The sequence below is a fragment of the Eulemur rufifrons genome, chromosome 2, assembly GCF_041146395.1.
Source record: "Eulemur rufifrons isolate Redbay chromosome 2, OSU_ERuf_1, whole genome shotgun sequence".
Classification (NCBI taxonomy): Eukaryota; Metazoa; Chordata; class Mammalia; order Primates; family Lemuridae; genus Eulemur; species Eulemur rufifrons.
Genome location: NC_090984.1, coordinates 23,991,695 through 24,007,116, shown reverse-complemented (window position 1 = coordinate 24,007,116; position 15,422 = coordinate 23,991,695). Strand labels below are relative to the sequence as shown.

Below are 15,422 nucleotides of genomic sequence, written 5' to 3'. Positions count from 1 at the left end.
TAGCCAATGCTTGTTATCATCTAGCTCTTTGATTATAACTTCCTAGTGAGTGTGAAGTGGTGTCTTATTGTGGTTTTGGTTTGCATTTCCGTGATGGCTAATGATATTGAGTGTCTTTTCATATACTTATTGGCATATGATATATTCTTAATAAAAACTTGTTGCCTGCCTTTCCTAAAATTTGTAAATATCTACCACAGATGCATTTCTCATTAATTAGGTGTTTTGTGTTTAGTGGATTTGTATGTCTAGGTTTCACCACCAAGAAGTTCATTTTAGGAGCCCATCTATTCATGTCAAATTGGACATTTTTGGGAATGTAACGTCACAGAGCTTTATTGAGTCACTGTGTATAGTGATTTTTCTAATAATGTCTTTGTTAAAGTTCATGTTTTACTTTTCTTCCAGTATTTCACTGGCCTTGAATGTGGACATAAGTTTTGTATGCAGTGCTGGAGCGAATATTTAACTACCAAAATAATGGAGGAAGGCATGGGGCAGGTAAAGATTCCAATTTTGTTTTTCAGTTTTTGTTGAATTTCTTGTAATATTTAGACCTTTGTACAAATAAAATTAGGTAAAGCTTTCTAGATTACGAATCATACGGGGAACATTTCTCTAAAACAACTAAAAGATAACAAACTTTTTTTCTCTTTATAATGCGGCATTCCAGTTAAAGTTTTCTCAGTAAGCATCAATATTGGTATATATCACGATGAACTTGTTGAGCAATTTTGTCACATACCTTGCTTTGTCATTGAAGTTTGTATTGAAAAACCATTTACTCTGGTCAGCAGTTCTAGTTACCCTATGGTGATAAACACACTCACATACTTTCTTTAAATAGAAAGGAAAGGATTGAGATTCTATAAACATTAAGGTATCCCTGGAATCTAGCAAAGTGCTTGGTGATGGTAAGCATTCATTAAATATTTATTGAATGAAGACAGTTTAAATTTCAATATTTTTCAGACTATTTCGTGTCCCGCTCATGGTTGTGATATCTTAGTGGATGACAACACAGTTATGTAAGTATTTTTGATAGATTGTGCATGTTGAATATTGGTTAGTTGGTTAAACCAAATTAACTTTCACTCATTTCCTCAAAGGAGGTAAAACTTGTCATAGTCTAAGGAGACTGTCTAATCTACATTCCTTTGTTGTAGCCCGCTTGTAACTTGGTTAAATGCCAGTCACTGTTCTTGTAAACTTGGCAATACTTGATAGCTAGGTTTTGATAAACCTTGGAATTGGAGAATAGGAGGATATGCCAGTGTGTCAGTTGAAGGCCTGAATGATCCACAAACAAATTGTTTAGTACTGGATAATTGCCTATATAGAAAGGTATGTCTGTGTTTAAGCCCTGAGATTTGAAGGTAATAAAAGTAAAAGCAGCCATGGGCTTTAATGAGTACATATCTTAACCTAAATAATAAAGCCATAAATTGACTTGGCCAGGGCAGTTTATAAAGTTCACTGATTCCACTTTCTTATCCTCAGTCTACTTTGGTTTATTTGGAACATGTTTACTGTTGTTGTCTGCTCTTGGTTCTATTTTTCAGTGAATCTTGTTTCAATTATTGTTTTAAGGTAGCAAAAATAAGCCATGTATCATCTCGAAGTACCACAATTCTTCCAATTATCTGTATCCTGTCCCGTGATGCTCTCTGATTCCTTGTATTCTTTCATCAGTACATCAATTTCATCGGTACAGATTCATCAATACATTTCATCAATAATAGGTCACTATATCCTTTCATCCGTTCTGCAGACATTTACTGGGAGCCTCCTTACTAGCACATATGCACTGGATAGCAGAAAATTAAGATGCAGTACTCCTCTCCCCTAAAAGGTTCACGATATTAAATAACAACAATATGAGTTTAACTTTTGTGTATAAAGGTTTGTGTGTATATATATTGTTAGAAAGAAGCAAATTATTCCATCTGAAGAGTTTAAAGAGACTTTACCAAGGGAATAACATAAAAAGAGTAAAAAGGGATGTTCAGAGTCTGAAGAGTAATACTGGTTAAATAAAGAATGTCAATATTTTTTAAATATGTCCTGAACTTCTCTATTAAGTATTTTGCAGTGGCTAGAGCACAGACTAGGAGGTGATCAGAGAGAAGGATGAAGAGTGTTTGATAGTTTATAATGTTTTGTCATAGAAGCTTTTAAGACTGTGATAATGAGATTTTGATTCTAGAAATAATGGCTTTGATGGTATAGTGGAGGATGGTTTAGAGTCGGGGAGGCATTTGAGCAGTGAGACTTAGTTTAGAAGGCTATTGTTGTAGTCTGTGTTAAAGATGTTAGTGGGGCAGTTGGGATTCTAATGGGGAGCCAGTAGAAACAACAGAATTTACGGACAGATTGGTTGTGGAGTATGAAAAAACTGCAGCATGAATCTACAAGTTTTCATTCAATCCATTAGATAGAAACTAGTAACCTTCAGTTTGGAATTCAGTAACAGTTGAAATAATAGGAGAGGAAGCCATCAATCTTAGAAAGAATGTAGAATGAGAAAAGAAAAACTGACATCTTAGAGACTAATAGTTAAAGGGAAATTAGAAGAAAAGGAGGAGTCAATGAAAGATATTTAGGTGATACTTTAGGAGAATAATATTATAGGAACCAAGAGATTAGAAAATGTTGACAAGAGAAGTCACTAATGGTGTCACTTCCTGCAGAGATGTGAAAGAACATTGAAAAAACACCATTGGATTTTCCCATCATAAAAGCAACTGTACTAGAATGGTGAAAGTAGAAAAAAGATTGTGATGAGTTCAGATGTCAATGGAAAATGGAGAACAGTATGGATAGTTTAGGGCAAGTTCTTGATTATACCTTCAATGGATTGCATATTGACTTATGTCATCTTAGATACTTAGAACATCTTTCTAAATCACAGAAAGTGATTTGAGTTGAGCTCATGGTTTAACAACTTCTGCAGATTACTCAGGTGTTCTAGGACATTGTCCTGACAGTGTGGTAAACATTATTTTTTCAACTGTACACAATGAAGCCGTAAGTTTCCTGAAAGTACTTCAGGAGCTCTGCTGGGGGACTCTTTCCTCTGGTTTCAATCAGAGGAACTTATTTTCATATCTGTCTTATATAAGATAGATATGAAAATCTATAGATTTCTGAGTAAGGTTTTATTTTGGGGAAAACTAGATGGGAAATGGACAAAATATTTGCAACACAAATTATTTTCCTTGATACCGTGGAACTTTTACAAATCAGTAGAAAGAAGATAATCCTATATATAGGACATGAACAAGCAGTTCATAGTGAAAGAAATTTAAATGGCTATAAATATAAGCTGTCAGGCCTAGTTAAATAAATATAAATCAAAATTAGATACTCTAAAAAATTTTTTATTGGTAAAGATTAAAGAATTTGGTAATGTCTAATATGAGTGAATCTAATATTAGTGAGACTATAGTACAACGGGGAGTATAAACTGTTGCAAGCTTTTTGGAATGCAATTTGGCAGTTTATAAAAATTTATATGCTCTTTGGCTTTTCCTCCAATAGTTCAGCATCTTGCATATTCATAGTGCTAATACCTAACTCACTGCCTTTTCTCTTTTCCAAGGCCTGTTGTCACTCAAAGTAATTTCAACACGCATGTATGTAGTCCAAGGTATAATCCCCAAGGCCAACAGCCTCAGCATCACCTAGGAACTTGTTAAGAGTGTATATTCTCAGGTACCACCCCAGACTTCCTGAATCAGACACTTTGGAGCTGGAGCCCAGCAGTCTGAACAACAAGCTCTCCTGGTGTGGTTCTGATGCACTTGAGAGCCATTGCTATAGCCTTTCATTTCCCTGATCTAATTTCCAGTAAAATCCTCTTGACCCGAGCTTCCCGCTCACATGGCTACCACCCTAGGCCTACTCCAGCTCTATTGCAATTGACTTTGCAAAATCATCTTTTTTCTGCCTGTTCCTAAAATATTGCTCCTTGGGATTCTGTCCAACCCCCTACTTCTTTTCACTTTATTCACTTTCCCTAGGCATGCCCTGGAAATCCCCAAGTTCAGATCTCTCTTTTGAGCTTAGGACCTGTGTATCCCACTACCTATCAAACATCTCCATGTGTAAGTACGCGTGCGTGTGTGTGTGTGTGTGTGTGTGTGTGTGTGTGTGGTTTTATCTTATCCAGTCCTCACCACCACCACCAAACTGGCTCATTCTTCTTGCTTCTCAGTATCAAAGAATGGCACCATTGGGTGTTTTTTTGTTTGTTTGTTTTGTTTTGAGACAGAGTCTCACTCTGTTGCCCAGGCTAGAGTGCCGTGGCATCAGCCTAGCTCACAGCAACCTCAAACTCCTGGGCTCAAGTGATCCTCATGCCTCAGCCTCCTGAGTAGCTGGGACTGCAGGCATGTGCCACCATGTCCGGCTAATTTTTCTATATATATTTTTAGCTGTCCATATAATTTCTTTCTATTTTTAGTAGAGACGGGGTCTTGCTCTTGCTCAAGCTGGTCTCGAACTCCTGAGCTCAAACGATCCGCCTGCCTCCACCTCCCAGAGTGCTAGGATTCAAGGCATGAGCCACCGTGCCCGGCCACCATTAGGTGTTAAACACTTGCCTGAATTGAAAACCTTGATGATATCTCTGATTCAGTTTTCTCCTGCATCTCCCAGAGTCACCCTTACACCAAATTCTGTCAGTTCCATATCCTAATTACCCTTAAATCCGTCCATTTTTCTCTATTCTTACTGCCCTTAACCTGATCCAGGCCATCATCTTCTCTTACCTGGAAATCTGCAACTGGCTTCTAAGTGAATTCTTGTATCTGGGAGTTTCATCATCTCTCAGTTCTTGACAAATGGTTTCCATTGTCCTACATTGCTCACCTTTGCAGCCTCATTTTCTGCTTTGTCTTTTCTCACATTCTCTGTTCTAACCATGTAGAGCTTGGTTTCTTGAAAGTATTGTGCGTTTATTTGCATTCGGTTTGTTTGAGTTTTGTTTACTTTTTTCTCTACTGCCTTCTGGCTTTCTCACATAAAACACTTCTTGTTTTACTCTTGAATTCTCTTAACCTATTCATCCTCTTAGTCATTCTCAGTTTAGATTGTAACTTCGGTTTGGGTAGACATCCTTTGAGCTTCAGAGTCCCCCCCCATGTTTCTCTTACCATTCACTTTTGTAATTGTGTTTATTCTTGTTTGTATTGTTTCTTAAGCTATAAGCTGTATGATCCCAGGTACCCTAATTTTTTTTATATATTGTTTGAATTCTTTGCTTATTTCCATTCAGGATGTGTGGGTCTAACCTTGGAAATACTACAAGGAAAGTATTTATTCACTGACCACCACTCTGTGGTTCTTCGACTCTTAAAGTCTTAATAGTGGTAATTGAATGGGTTTACCTTTTTATTCCTTAGCAACTGGTATTTAATAGGCATGCATCTTTGAATAAGTAACTGGAAATATATTATTATACCTTGCCTTCAAGAACATGTCATCATCTGAAACTTCAGTGATTGATTTGTGCTATAATGCCATCAAGGCTAAGTGGGGCTTCCCTACACAGTGGCCTCATATAGCTATACTTTCAAAGTCATGAAGGTAAAAGTATACTTTGACAAACTTTGTCACAGATTTGTCCTTGATACTTTCATGAGATAAATGAAAATTATTTCTCTAAATTATGTATCACTTATAACCAAATAAATGTTCATCTACTTGAATACATCCTGTGATGTGTGCCTAAAAAATATTATTTATTTTCAAATATGTGTTTTAGAAACAGAGTTGATGGCAAGAACTCATTGCCACTCACTTCTAGCAGAATTATTCCCAATGCTTTTTTAAAAGCTTTAACTAATAGGCAAGATTTTTTTTTTTAAATGATTCTTAGGATCATGGTATAGATAATGCATGCCTCTATTGGCTAATTCCCCACTTGTCTCAAAAGGGCAGAAATATGCTTTTAAAAATAAATTGTTTTATATTAAGTAATAAAATTTAAGTGCTATTCTTTAATAGATATTTCCTGTTCAATCCATTTTAAGCAGTATATCTTAACTCCTTACTATGTAAGGTGAGGAAATGGTGCCTCCATGCTATACTTTACCTTTATGTCTTCTATTTTCCAATTTCTGTTAGAGATAGGATTACATTACATTACCAACTTTTCTGTTCTGTAATTGATTCTTTCATGTTTGTCAATAGGTTAATTCAGAAAATTATAAACCAATGTGTTTATAATACTATAACAGTGTAAATATTAATTGTAGAACCAAGTAATTGAATATATCCAGAGAGAAATAAATGTCATCTTCTAAGTCTGTTCTGCTCCAAGAAGAATATTTCATTCATCCAAGTCAAATGATTATGTTTTACATTCTATCACTATCTTAAAAATCACAAATAAGGTTGTGAAGGACTTTAGACCCTTAGTAATTAAGTGAAGTCATACATTTTGTACCACCTGAGGCAAGAGACAAACTAAACTTCAGTGTGTGTATTAATCACATTACAGTGGAGCATCTCATCTTTTACAGTGGAAAAGCATTGTTCTTATTTAATTATAATAGGCTCAGTTAGCTATGTATTGACTTTTATTTAGTTTTTTAAGTCCTAAAATACATTCAGTAAAGTGTATAAAGTACATTAACCTTAAAAGTATATTTGTTTTACTACCCAGATCAAGGTATAGAATTTTCCCAGTACTCAGAATGTTCATCCTTGTGTCCCTTCCCAGTCAGTATCCATCTCATCTCTGCTACCTATCCTGACTTCTGTCACCGTTAGTTTTGCCTGTTGTTGAATATCATGTAAATGAAATCATACAGCATGTATTTCTTTGTGTAAGTATATCTGCTTCAGTTACCATAATGCCTTTGAGATTCAAACATGTTAAATATATCTGTGTTTTGGGTTTGTTTTTTATTATTACTATATAGTCTTTCATTGTCCTGATAATAGATGTTTGGAGTTTTTTAGATTGTTTGGTTTTGGCTACTGTGAAAAAAACTACAGAGAGCATTCCTATATGTCTTTTGGTGGACATCTACCGATTTTGGGGGGGTATTTACTTAGGAGTAAAATTTCTAGCTTTAATAGATACTGCTAAATGGTTTACTATAGTGGTTGTTCTGATATTCCTTTCAGCTATGTATGAGAGCTCTAGTCTTTGCCCATACTTGTGTCACTTGTATTTTTTAATTTTAACCATTTGGATTGATGTGTAGGGATAGCTCACTGTGGTTTTCATTTGCAGTTTCCTGGTAGAACATCTTTTCCATATATTTGTTAGTCATTTGGATATCCTTTTTTACGAAATACCCATTCAAGTCACTTGCCCATTCTTAAAATTTGGTTATTTTCTCTGTCATTTACTTTGTAAGAATTCTTTAAATATGCCCATATGAATCTTTGTAGATATATATATTTACAACTATTTTTTTCTCAATGTATGGCTTGCATTTTCTTAAAGGTGATTTTTTTTAATGAACAAAAGTTTTCATTTTGGTGTCTAATTCACCAATTTATGGCTATTGCTACTTAAGAAATCTTTTCTTGCCCCAAGTTGTATTTATTTTTAAGGCACATAGAGTTTATGGAGAATGCTTTGATAACATGTAACTTTATATGTCTCATAGTGGAATAAATTGAACGCCCACTGTTATTTCTCCTTAAGGAAACATGGAAAAGCACTGACTTTAGTATTCTAGGTAGGAAATTTAGCACAAGAGCTATAGTATACTGTTTTGGAATGTATGCTTAAAGGAACAGAGCTGAAGGTCATACTGAAATAATTTCCTAGTCTCATTGAAATATAAGGTGAAACAATTGAAGTTTGGCAAGTTTAAGTATAAGGTTAAGTATATAGGCTAGAGGTAAATTACTGATCAATATTAGTAATTTTAGCTTTTAAAAATGTTACTGAACCATAAATACAAGCTTACAGATTGAAGGGAGGCAGGGAATAGTGGGGGAGGGTGCATGTAGCAGATTCTGTAGGGCCTGATATGCCAGTATACAGTCTCTGGCTTTTATTTTGATAGAGCCATGAGAGAGGGTTTTGAGCAGAGTAGTGACGTGGTCAGGGAGGATTGCTTTGACTGCTAGTTTTTTTAAAAAAATGCTATAATTAGGAGTAAGGAGATTGGTTCGGAGACTGTTACAGCAGTCCAGGTGAGAGATGATGGTGGTTTGGATCAGGATGGTAGCAGAGGACAGATATCACCATTTTCAGATGGTGAAAAATAGTTGGATTTTTTATTTATTTTGAAGGTAGAGTCAGGGTTAGATACGGAGTATAAGAGAAGAGATGAGTTAGGGATGACTGCAAAATTATTTTGACCTTTAATCGTGATTAAATAAATTCAGGTGACAGTAAATATTATATTAATTTTTATAATCAGAAATTTTAACAAAGGTTTATTATAAAGATGTTAATCACATTATCGTAATTCTATAACCCAAATGCCCAACCATAAAAGAAGATGAAATGTAATACAATTATTAAAATTAGTTCATGAATTATTTTAATGACACTGGAAAGTGCCTATAATAATGTTAGCCAAAAAAGCTAAGATACAAAATTTATTGTAGTAAATTCTATATTTAAAATTATCATACATTTACAAAAAAATCTAGGTTCATAATAATTTTAAGTGGTTATTCCTCCTGAGTGATAGTTATAGGTGGTTTTGTTTTCTTCTTTATGCTTGTCTAATTTGTATGTCAGAACAAAAAACCTTTTTAAAGTTAAATATTTTTATTAGTAGTCTTAAATTGAAGTATAATATTGTTGAATTACTCAGGGTGCTATGTAAGTGTTAAGGTATGGTTTAGCAGTTGGCATTAATTAAAAAAAAAAAAAACCCTTGTGTTTAACATCACCTGGTTTCAAATCACAGCTCTCTAGTTATCTTGTTTGTTAAAACAGAGTGTTATCCCCCAAACTGAAGGGTGGTTTAATACATCTGACACTGTGCTCAGCATGTATGGTTGGTATTCAGTAGAAGTCCTTTTGTTTACCTAGAAATCTGCCTTCCACTAGGAGAGCTGGCATAATAACTATTTTCAACTTAAGTGATGGCAACAGGTCTTTGTGTAGAGAATTAGCTTATTAATGACCAAAAGGACACTTGCCTTCTTCTTAAGAGTGCCTGTTTTCAAGGATGGGAGTTCACTTTCTTTTACTTTCCTATTATCAGATAAACTAAGGTAGAAACTTTGGCCCAATAACTATGGCTAACCTTTGCTCTCACCAGCCCTGCTGGGTCATGCCAGGTTTAGACAGCTCTTTAGGCTAGGATCAGCCATAAGAAATCATTAAGGTCATATCAGAGAAACATTAGGGATAATAGATGTGTAATTAAGATGTGTTTGTTTAACACATTAACTGCTGCCACGAGAGTTGGATTTAACTCACTCTAGTTTTGCGCTCGGGGCCTTATGAAGCATATGTAACTCACATGTCTCTTCACCTTGCGAGCTGCAAGAACTATTTTTCAAGTTGCATATAACTCATACACAGAAAACAATAAAAAATAAATTTTTCATTAAATTAGAAAGGATTGTTTTGTTTTTGAAGTTTTTATTCTATTTTGTAATAAAATACTGTGGCTGCAAGAAAACAATTTTTTTTCTAGTGTGGCAATGTGTTAAGAATCAAGGCATCTGAACTTTGGATTGATGCTTTCCTTATTTTTTAATTGATGTAAAATTCATTTAAAATTCACCATTTTAATTACAGCTGCCCTTCAGTATATGTGGGAGATTAATTCTACGACCCCCACTCCCCACTCCAAGTGTACTAGAATCTGCTCACACTCAAGTCCCACAGTTGGCCCTATGCAACCCATATATATGAAAAGTCAACCCTTCATATACGTGGGTTTCACATCCCATGAACATTATATTTTTGATGCCTGTTTGGTTGAAAAAAAAATCTTTGTATAAGTGAATCCGTGCAGTTCAAACCCAGGCTATTCAAGAATCAATTGTATTTTAAAATATATAATTCAGTGGCTTTTAAGTACATACTTAATGTTATGCACCTGTTACCACTACCTAATTCCAAAGTATTTCCATCACCCCATATCCATTAAGCAGTCACTCTCAATTCTTTCCTTCCCTTAGACCCTAGCAACCACTTACCATCTTTCTATCTGTATGGATTTGTCTATTCTGGACATGTTATATAAATGGAATCATATAATATATGGCCTTTTATGACTGGCTTCTTTCACTTACTTTCATGTTTTCAAGACTTATCCTTGCTGTAGCATAAATCAGTATTTCATTCCTTTTTATTGCTAAATAATGTTTCATTATATGAATATTGTCACTTTTTGTGGAAACATTTGTGGTGTTATATGAACATTTGTGTACAAGTTTTTATTAAACACCTGTTTTTAATTTTCTTGAGTATATATACACCTCAGAGGGGAATTGCTGGGTCATATGGTAATGTTATGCTTAACTTCTTGAGGAACTGCCAAATGCACTAATTATTTTTAGACCACAGTTCCAACATCTGTGAAATATGGAGGTTTACTCATTTAAAACATATTTACTGAACACTTTCTACTGGCCAGACACTGTGCTAGACACAGGGGAATCCTTTCATGGAGCTTACTGTTTGATTGGGGATAAGGGAACAGGAAGACAGATATTAAATGAATACAGATTATTGTCTAATTAAAATTATGATAAATTCTATAAAGGATATGTTTAAGGTGCCATGAGAACTAAGAGGGAAGCCCACCTGTAGTCCTAGCTACTCAGGAGGCTGAGGCAGGAAGATCATTTGAGCCTAAGAGTTTAAGTCTAGCCTGGGCAAAATAGTAAGACCCTGTCTCTATTAAAAAAAAAAAAAAAAAGAAAGAAAGAAAAAGAACTGAGAAGGGATCTACAACTAGAGTGTGGGAACTCAGGAAAGGCTTCTTTGAGTGAGTAACAGTATATTTTAACTGAGTGAAGTAATACTAATAGCATCTAATATTTATTGAGTGCTTACTATTTGCCAGGCACTGTTCTAGTGTCACAACGCTTTTTCTGCTATGTATTTTACAGATCAGTCACCTGAGTTATGGAGCGATCAAAGAACTTACCCTCAATTCATAGCTAGTGAGTTGCGAACCCAGTATTCAAACCTAGGCTGTCCCACCTCAGAGCCGCATCATGATATTCCGTTTCTTTTTCCTTTCCAAGGGAGGCAGCCTTATGCGAAGCCTCTGAGGAAAGGCGGTACATGCTGTTTTTGAGGAAATACAATAATATGGATGTGACAGGAGTACACTGAAAGTGGTATGGGACAGGGTGGGGGCTTGTGGAAGGAAAGAGGTAGGATGTGAACCTCTAGCGTTAGATGAGTTTAGATCGTACAAAACTATCTTGTTCATTTAAAAGACTGTATTGGGGTTGAACTACATGCATATTCAACATATTCAGCATTCTTCCTGGCTTTGTCAGTGGTTATTCTTTTTTCTCCCCTGCTTCAACATCATTTTCTTATAACACACTCGGAGGGGTATTTACCACAGAACTAATGAAACTTGAGCTTCAACATTCCTCACTTTCACGGGCTCCTGTGAGTGCTAGAATTTGTTGTGAATTATAGAGTGTTCTAGGTGGACAAAGGAAGCCAGGATACAATCAATAAGCACTTCTGGTAGATTGCCAAGAGCTCTCAGAAGAAGGCCCTCAAAATTATATAAATATATAAGCTTTAGGTATCACAAAACTTGGATTTATTCCTTAACACTCCTGTCAGCAACATCTGTCTCATTGCACACACTGATTTGGGTGGGGGTCTGAAGGAAGGTGCCTGAGAATTGCTGTCGTAAGGTATAATATCAGAGTCAGAAGGCTCTGAAATGGGCCTAAACTTGGCAATAGTTGATAAGTCATCAGGCTATAATAAAAACTAGGTAAAAGTAGATTATTTAAAATATAAGAAACATGCAGAAAATGTCTATCAAAATAAAACTGTAGAAACTTTGAAATTATTATTTTGATTAGTACAGTTACATTTGTTGATAGTCTATGTGCATTTCAATGTATTCAATTTGGGCAGTTTTTGTAGCCATAGCATAAACAATTTTTGAAATTTTATAAATATGGAAAATACCCTTGGCTGAAAACTTTCTAATAAACTATTTTATTCTTGGTTTCAGGCGCCTCATCACAGATTCAAAAGTTAAATTAAAGTATCAGCATTTAATAACAAATAGCTTTGTAGAGGTAAGTGATTTAAGTTTTCCTTCTTTTAATAAAAGAAATTCTGTTTATTTATAGAAATACTATTTTTTAAAAAGTCTTATTGATCAACCGTAAGAAACACTTTCCCATATTTAGAAAGCATACCAACACACCTTTATCCTCAAAGGAATATGACAAACCAGTAAATGATCTGTCTTCATAGATCTTGAGCTCTGTTAGTAAAATTATTTTTACAATATTCTTCCTTTATTTCTCTTTATGCTTAGCAGAGAATTGTAGTAGATCACTAATCATGTCATGTTTAATCCTGTTTGGGATTCTAACCCTTCTGTTTCTCCGCTAGTTACAGGTCTCATTATCAGTAAATCTTGTTAATAAAGAATGCTATCATTTATTGGAACCTGTCCATGGCCATTTGTTCTGTGACTGCTTTTGTGCTACAGTGGTGAGGTTGAATAGTTGCTACAGTGACTGTTACGGCCCACAAAACCAAAATTTTTTCCTGGCTCTTTACAGAGTTTGCCAGCCCCCATATGAAAACATCAGGGTAACTTGGTATTTTAATTCTAGAAAATAATTTTTATTTCTGTTAGAGATCAAATTGGAACACAGCATATTTTAGAACTAGTGTATTTTTTGAAATGGTCAGCGGACTTCTGATACAAAGTGTTACTTTAGCCATGTTTTGTTCCATAACAAAAGTTGTATTTCTGGTCGGGTGCAGTGGCTCATACCCATTATCCCAGCACTTTGGAAGGCTATGGTGGGAGGGTCACTTGAGGCCAGGAGTCTGAGACCAACCCTAACGGGACCCTGTCTCTACAAAAAATAAGAAAAACTAGCCAGGCATCGTGATGTCTACCTATGGTGCCAGCTACTCAGGAGGCTGAGGTGGGAGGATTACCTGAGCCCAAGAGTTCAAGGTTACAGTGTGCTATGGTTGTGCCACTGCACTCCAGCGTGGGTGACAGAGCAGCAAGACCCGGTCTCTAAAATTAAAACAAAAAAAGTCATATTTCCTTTTGAGGAACTAAATGCAGTCTTTGCCTGTAGTTTCAGAACTGGCTTTTCCTCTGAGGAAAGCTTTTTATAATCAAAAGGAGAAATTGCATGTAAATCCTTTAGCTTATTAACTATTTTGTAGCATCAAAACACCTTCTCTGATTAAGAACATATCTGGTTTTCTTGCATCTTAGGAAAATTACCCTGAAATAGAACCATAAATAAATTGATGCTTTTTAATGATCACATAATGGGTAATTGTTTTAAAGTTTTTCGGTGGGATTTTGAAGATAGAACAAGGGACAGTTGACATATTTTATAAAACCAGGTCTTCAGGGATCAATAATTTTAGAAAAATAGTACATGCCAAAGCATTGCTATAGAAGACTACAGCAGGCTTTTCTATGCTTGTGTCATCATCACTCTTTTGCTCTTTACACTAGGGAAGCAATACAAATAATTGGTGTACTAGGAAATTTTGCATCATGACTTAATTTGCTGTCATTTTATTATTTTCTAACTTGTTTTTCAGTGCAATCGACTATTAAAGTGGTGTCCTGCCCCAGATTGCCACCATGTTGTCAAAGTTCAATATCCTGATGCTAAACCTGTTCGCTGCAAATGTGGGCGCCAATTCTGGTAAGCAGATTTTTTCTAAATTGGAATAGCACACATATCTTTTCTATTTCTTCTGTTTATTATTGGTAATAAAATAGTAGAAAAAAATATTTACCTCAGGCAGGGGGATGAGTGATGTTGTTAAAATAGTGTATATTTCTTTCAAGTAAGAGTTAGATGAAAAAGTCATGTTTTAAATAATTTTTTTTCATTCCTTGATGTTCTAACTTTTAGATATATTTTTTATGGGGAAAATTCAGCTGTAGTCCATCTTCCTGTATGTCCCACTGTAACTTATATGGGAGCAAACTTACAGATCTGGGACTATAAGTTTCCTTTACTCTGTCAAGTTTTAATCTTCTAGAAATGAAATGTGCAGGTAAATTTGGTTGATTGGATGTACTTTTTAACTAAGAGTTTTCCTGTGGCTCTTCTGGGCCCAGTTTTCTTGATAACTTGGGCTTTAGGAGTTCTATACCATACTACTCTTCAGCCTCTGAATTCAAGATTTGACTTACTGGGAAATTTCCAATGCCACATATTAGGGGATGTCTTAGTTCGGGCTACTTTAACAGGCTTTCTCATTTTTTCCCAATGTAGGTAGGCTGAGAATTTTCTAAATTTTTAAGTTCTAACAGTTTGCCTTTAAGTCATTTCTCTTTTGCATTTTTCTATAAACACTCAAGAGATGCCAAGCTGCATCTTCAGCACTTTGCTTAGAAATTTGCTCAGTCAAATATCCAATTTCATTGCTTACACATTCCTACCTTCCACAAAACAATAGGACACAAACACAATTTAGCCTCCACTTCTTTGCCGCTTTATAGAAAGGATGGCCTTTTCTCCAATTTCCAGTAGCATGTTTCTCTTTTTTATCCAAGACCTCATCACCATATTTCTACCAATATTCTGTTCACAGTTGCTTAGGTTTTTCCAAAGATGATTGAGGCTTTATCTGCACTTCTCTCTTTCTGAACCCTCACCAAAGTCACCCTTAATAGTTTGTTCATGGTAATCTAGGCTTTTTCTAGCATGCACCTCTAAACTCTTCCAGCTTTTTTCCATTACCCAGTTCCAAATCGGCATTCACATTTTAGTTTTTGTTACAACAGCACGCTCACTTTTCAGGACCACGTTTCTTAGTCCATTTATGCTGTTATAACAAAATACCATAAACTGAATGGCTTATAAACAACAGAAATTTATTTCTCACAGTTCTGAAGGCCTAGAAGTTCCAAGATCAAGGCACCAGCAGATCTGTTGTCTGCTGAGGGCCCACTCTCTGGTTCATAGATGGTGCTGTCTTGCTGCGGCCTTACATGGTGGAAGGGACAAGGCAGCTCTCTTGGGCCTCCTTTATAAAAGCACTAATCCTATTTGTGAGGATTCTGCCTTCATGACTTAGTCACTTCCCCAAAGCCTCACCTCCTATAATACCATCACATTGGTGATTAGGTTTTAATGTTTGTATTTTGGGAGATAAACACATTCCGACCATGCTGGAAGTTAAGATAATCTTGTGTTTCTTTGAGGATCTTTAGGAGTGAGAAGCCACTCAAGCCAAGGGTCTCTAGTCCTAGCAAATGGATATTTTATTG

The 15,422-nt window shown here is 35.4% G+C and overlaps 1 protein-coding gene across 2 annotated transcripts in view; it reads left to right on the top strand.

The window, feature by feature from the left end:
• ARIH1 (ariadne RBR E3 ubiquitin protein ligase 1) overlaps nt 1-15,422 on the top strand; it is a 113,967-nt gene that overhangs the window by 74,674 nt on the left and 23,871 nt on the right. For both annotated transcript variants that reach the window (XM_069482350.1, XM_069482340.1), the window contains 4 exons: nt 409-501; nt 973-1,028; nt 12,159-12,225; nt 13,739-13,845. In XM_069482350.1, coding sequence (XP_069338451.1) covers nt 409-501; nt 973-1,028; nt 12,159-12,225; nt 13,739-13,845 — 323 coding nt within the window. The remainder of the gene's footprint in view (nt 1-408; nt 502-972; nt 1,029-12,158; nt 12,226-13,738; nt 13,846-15,422) is intronic.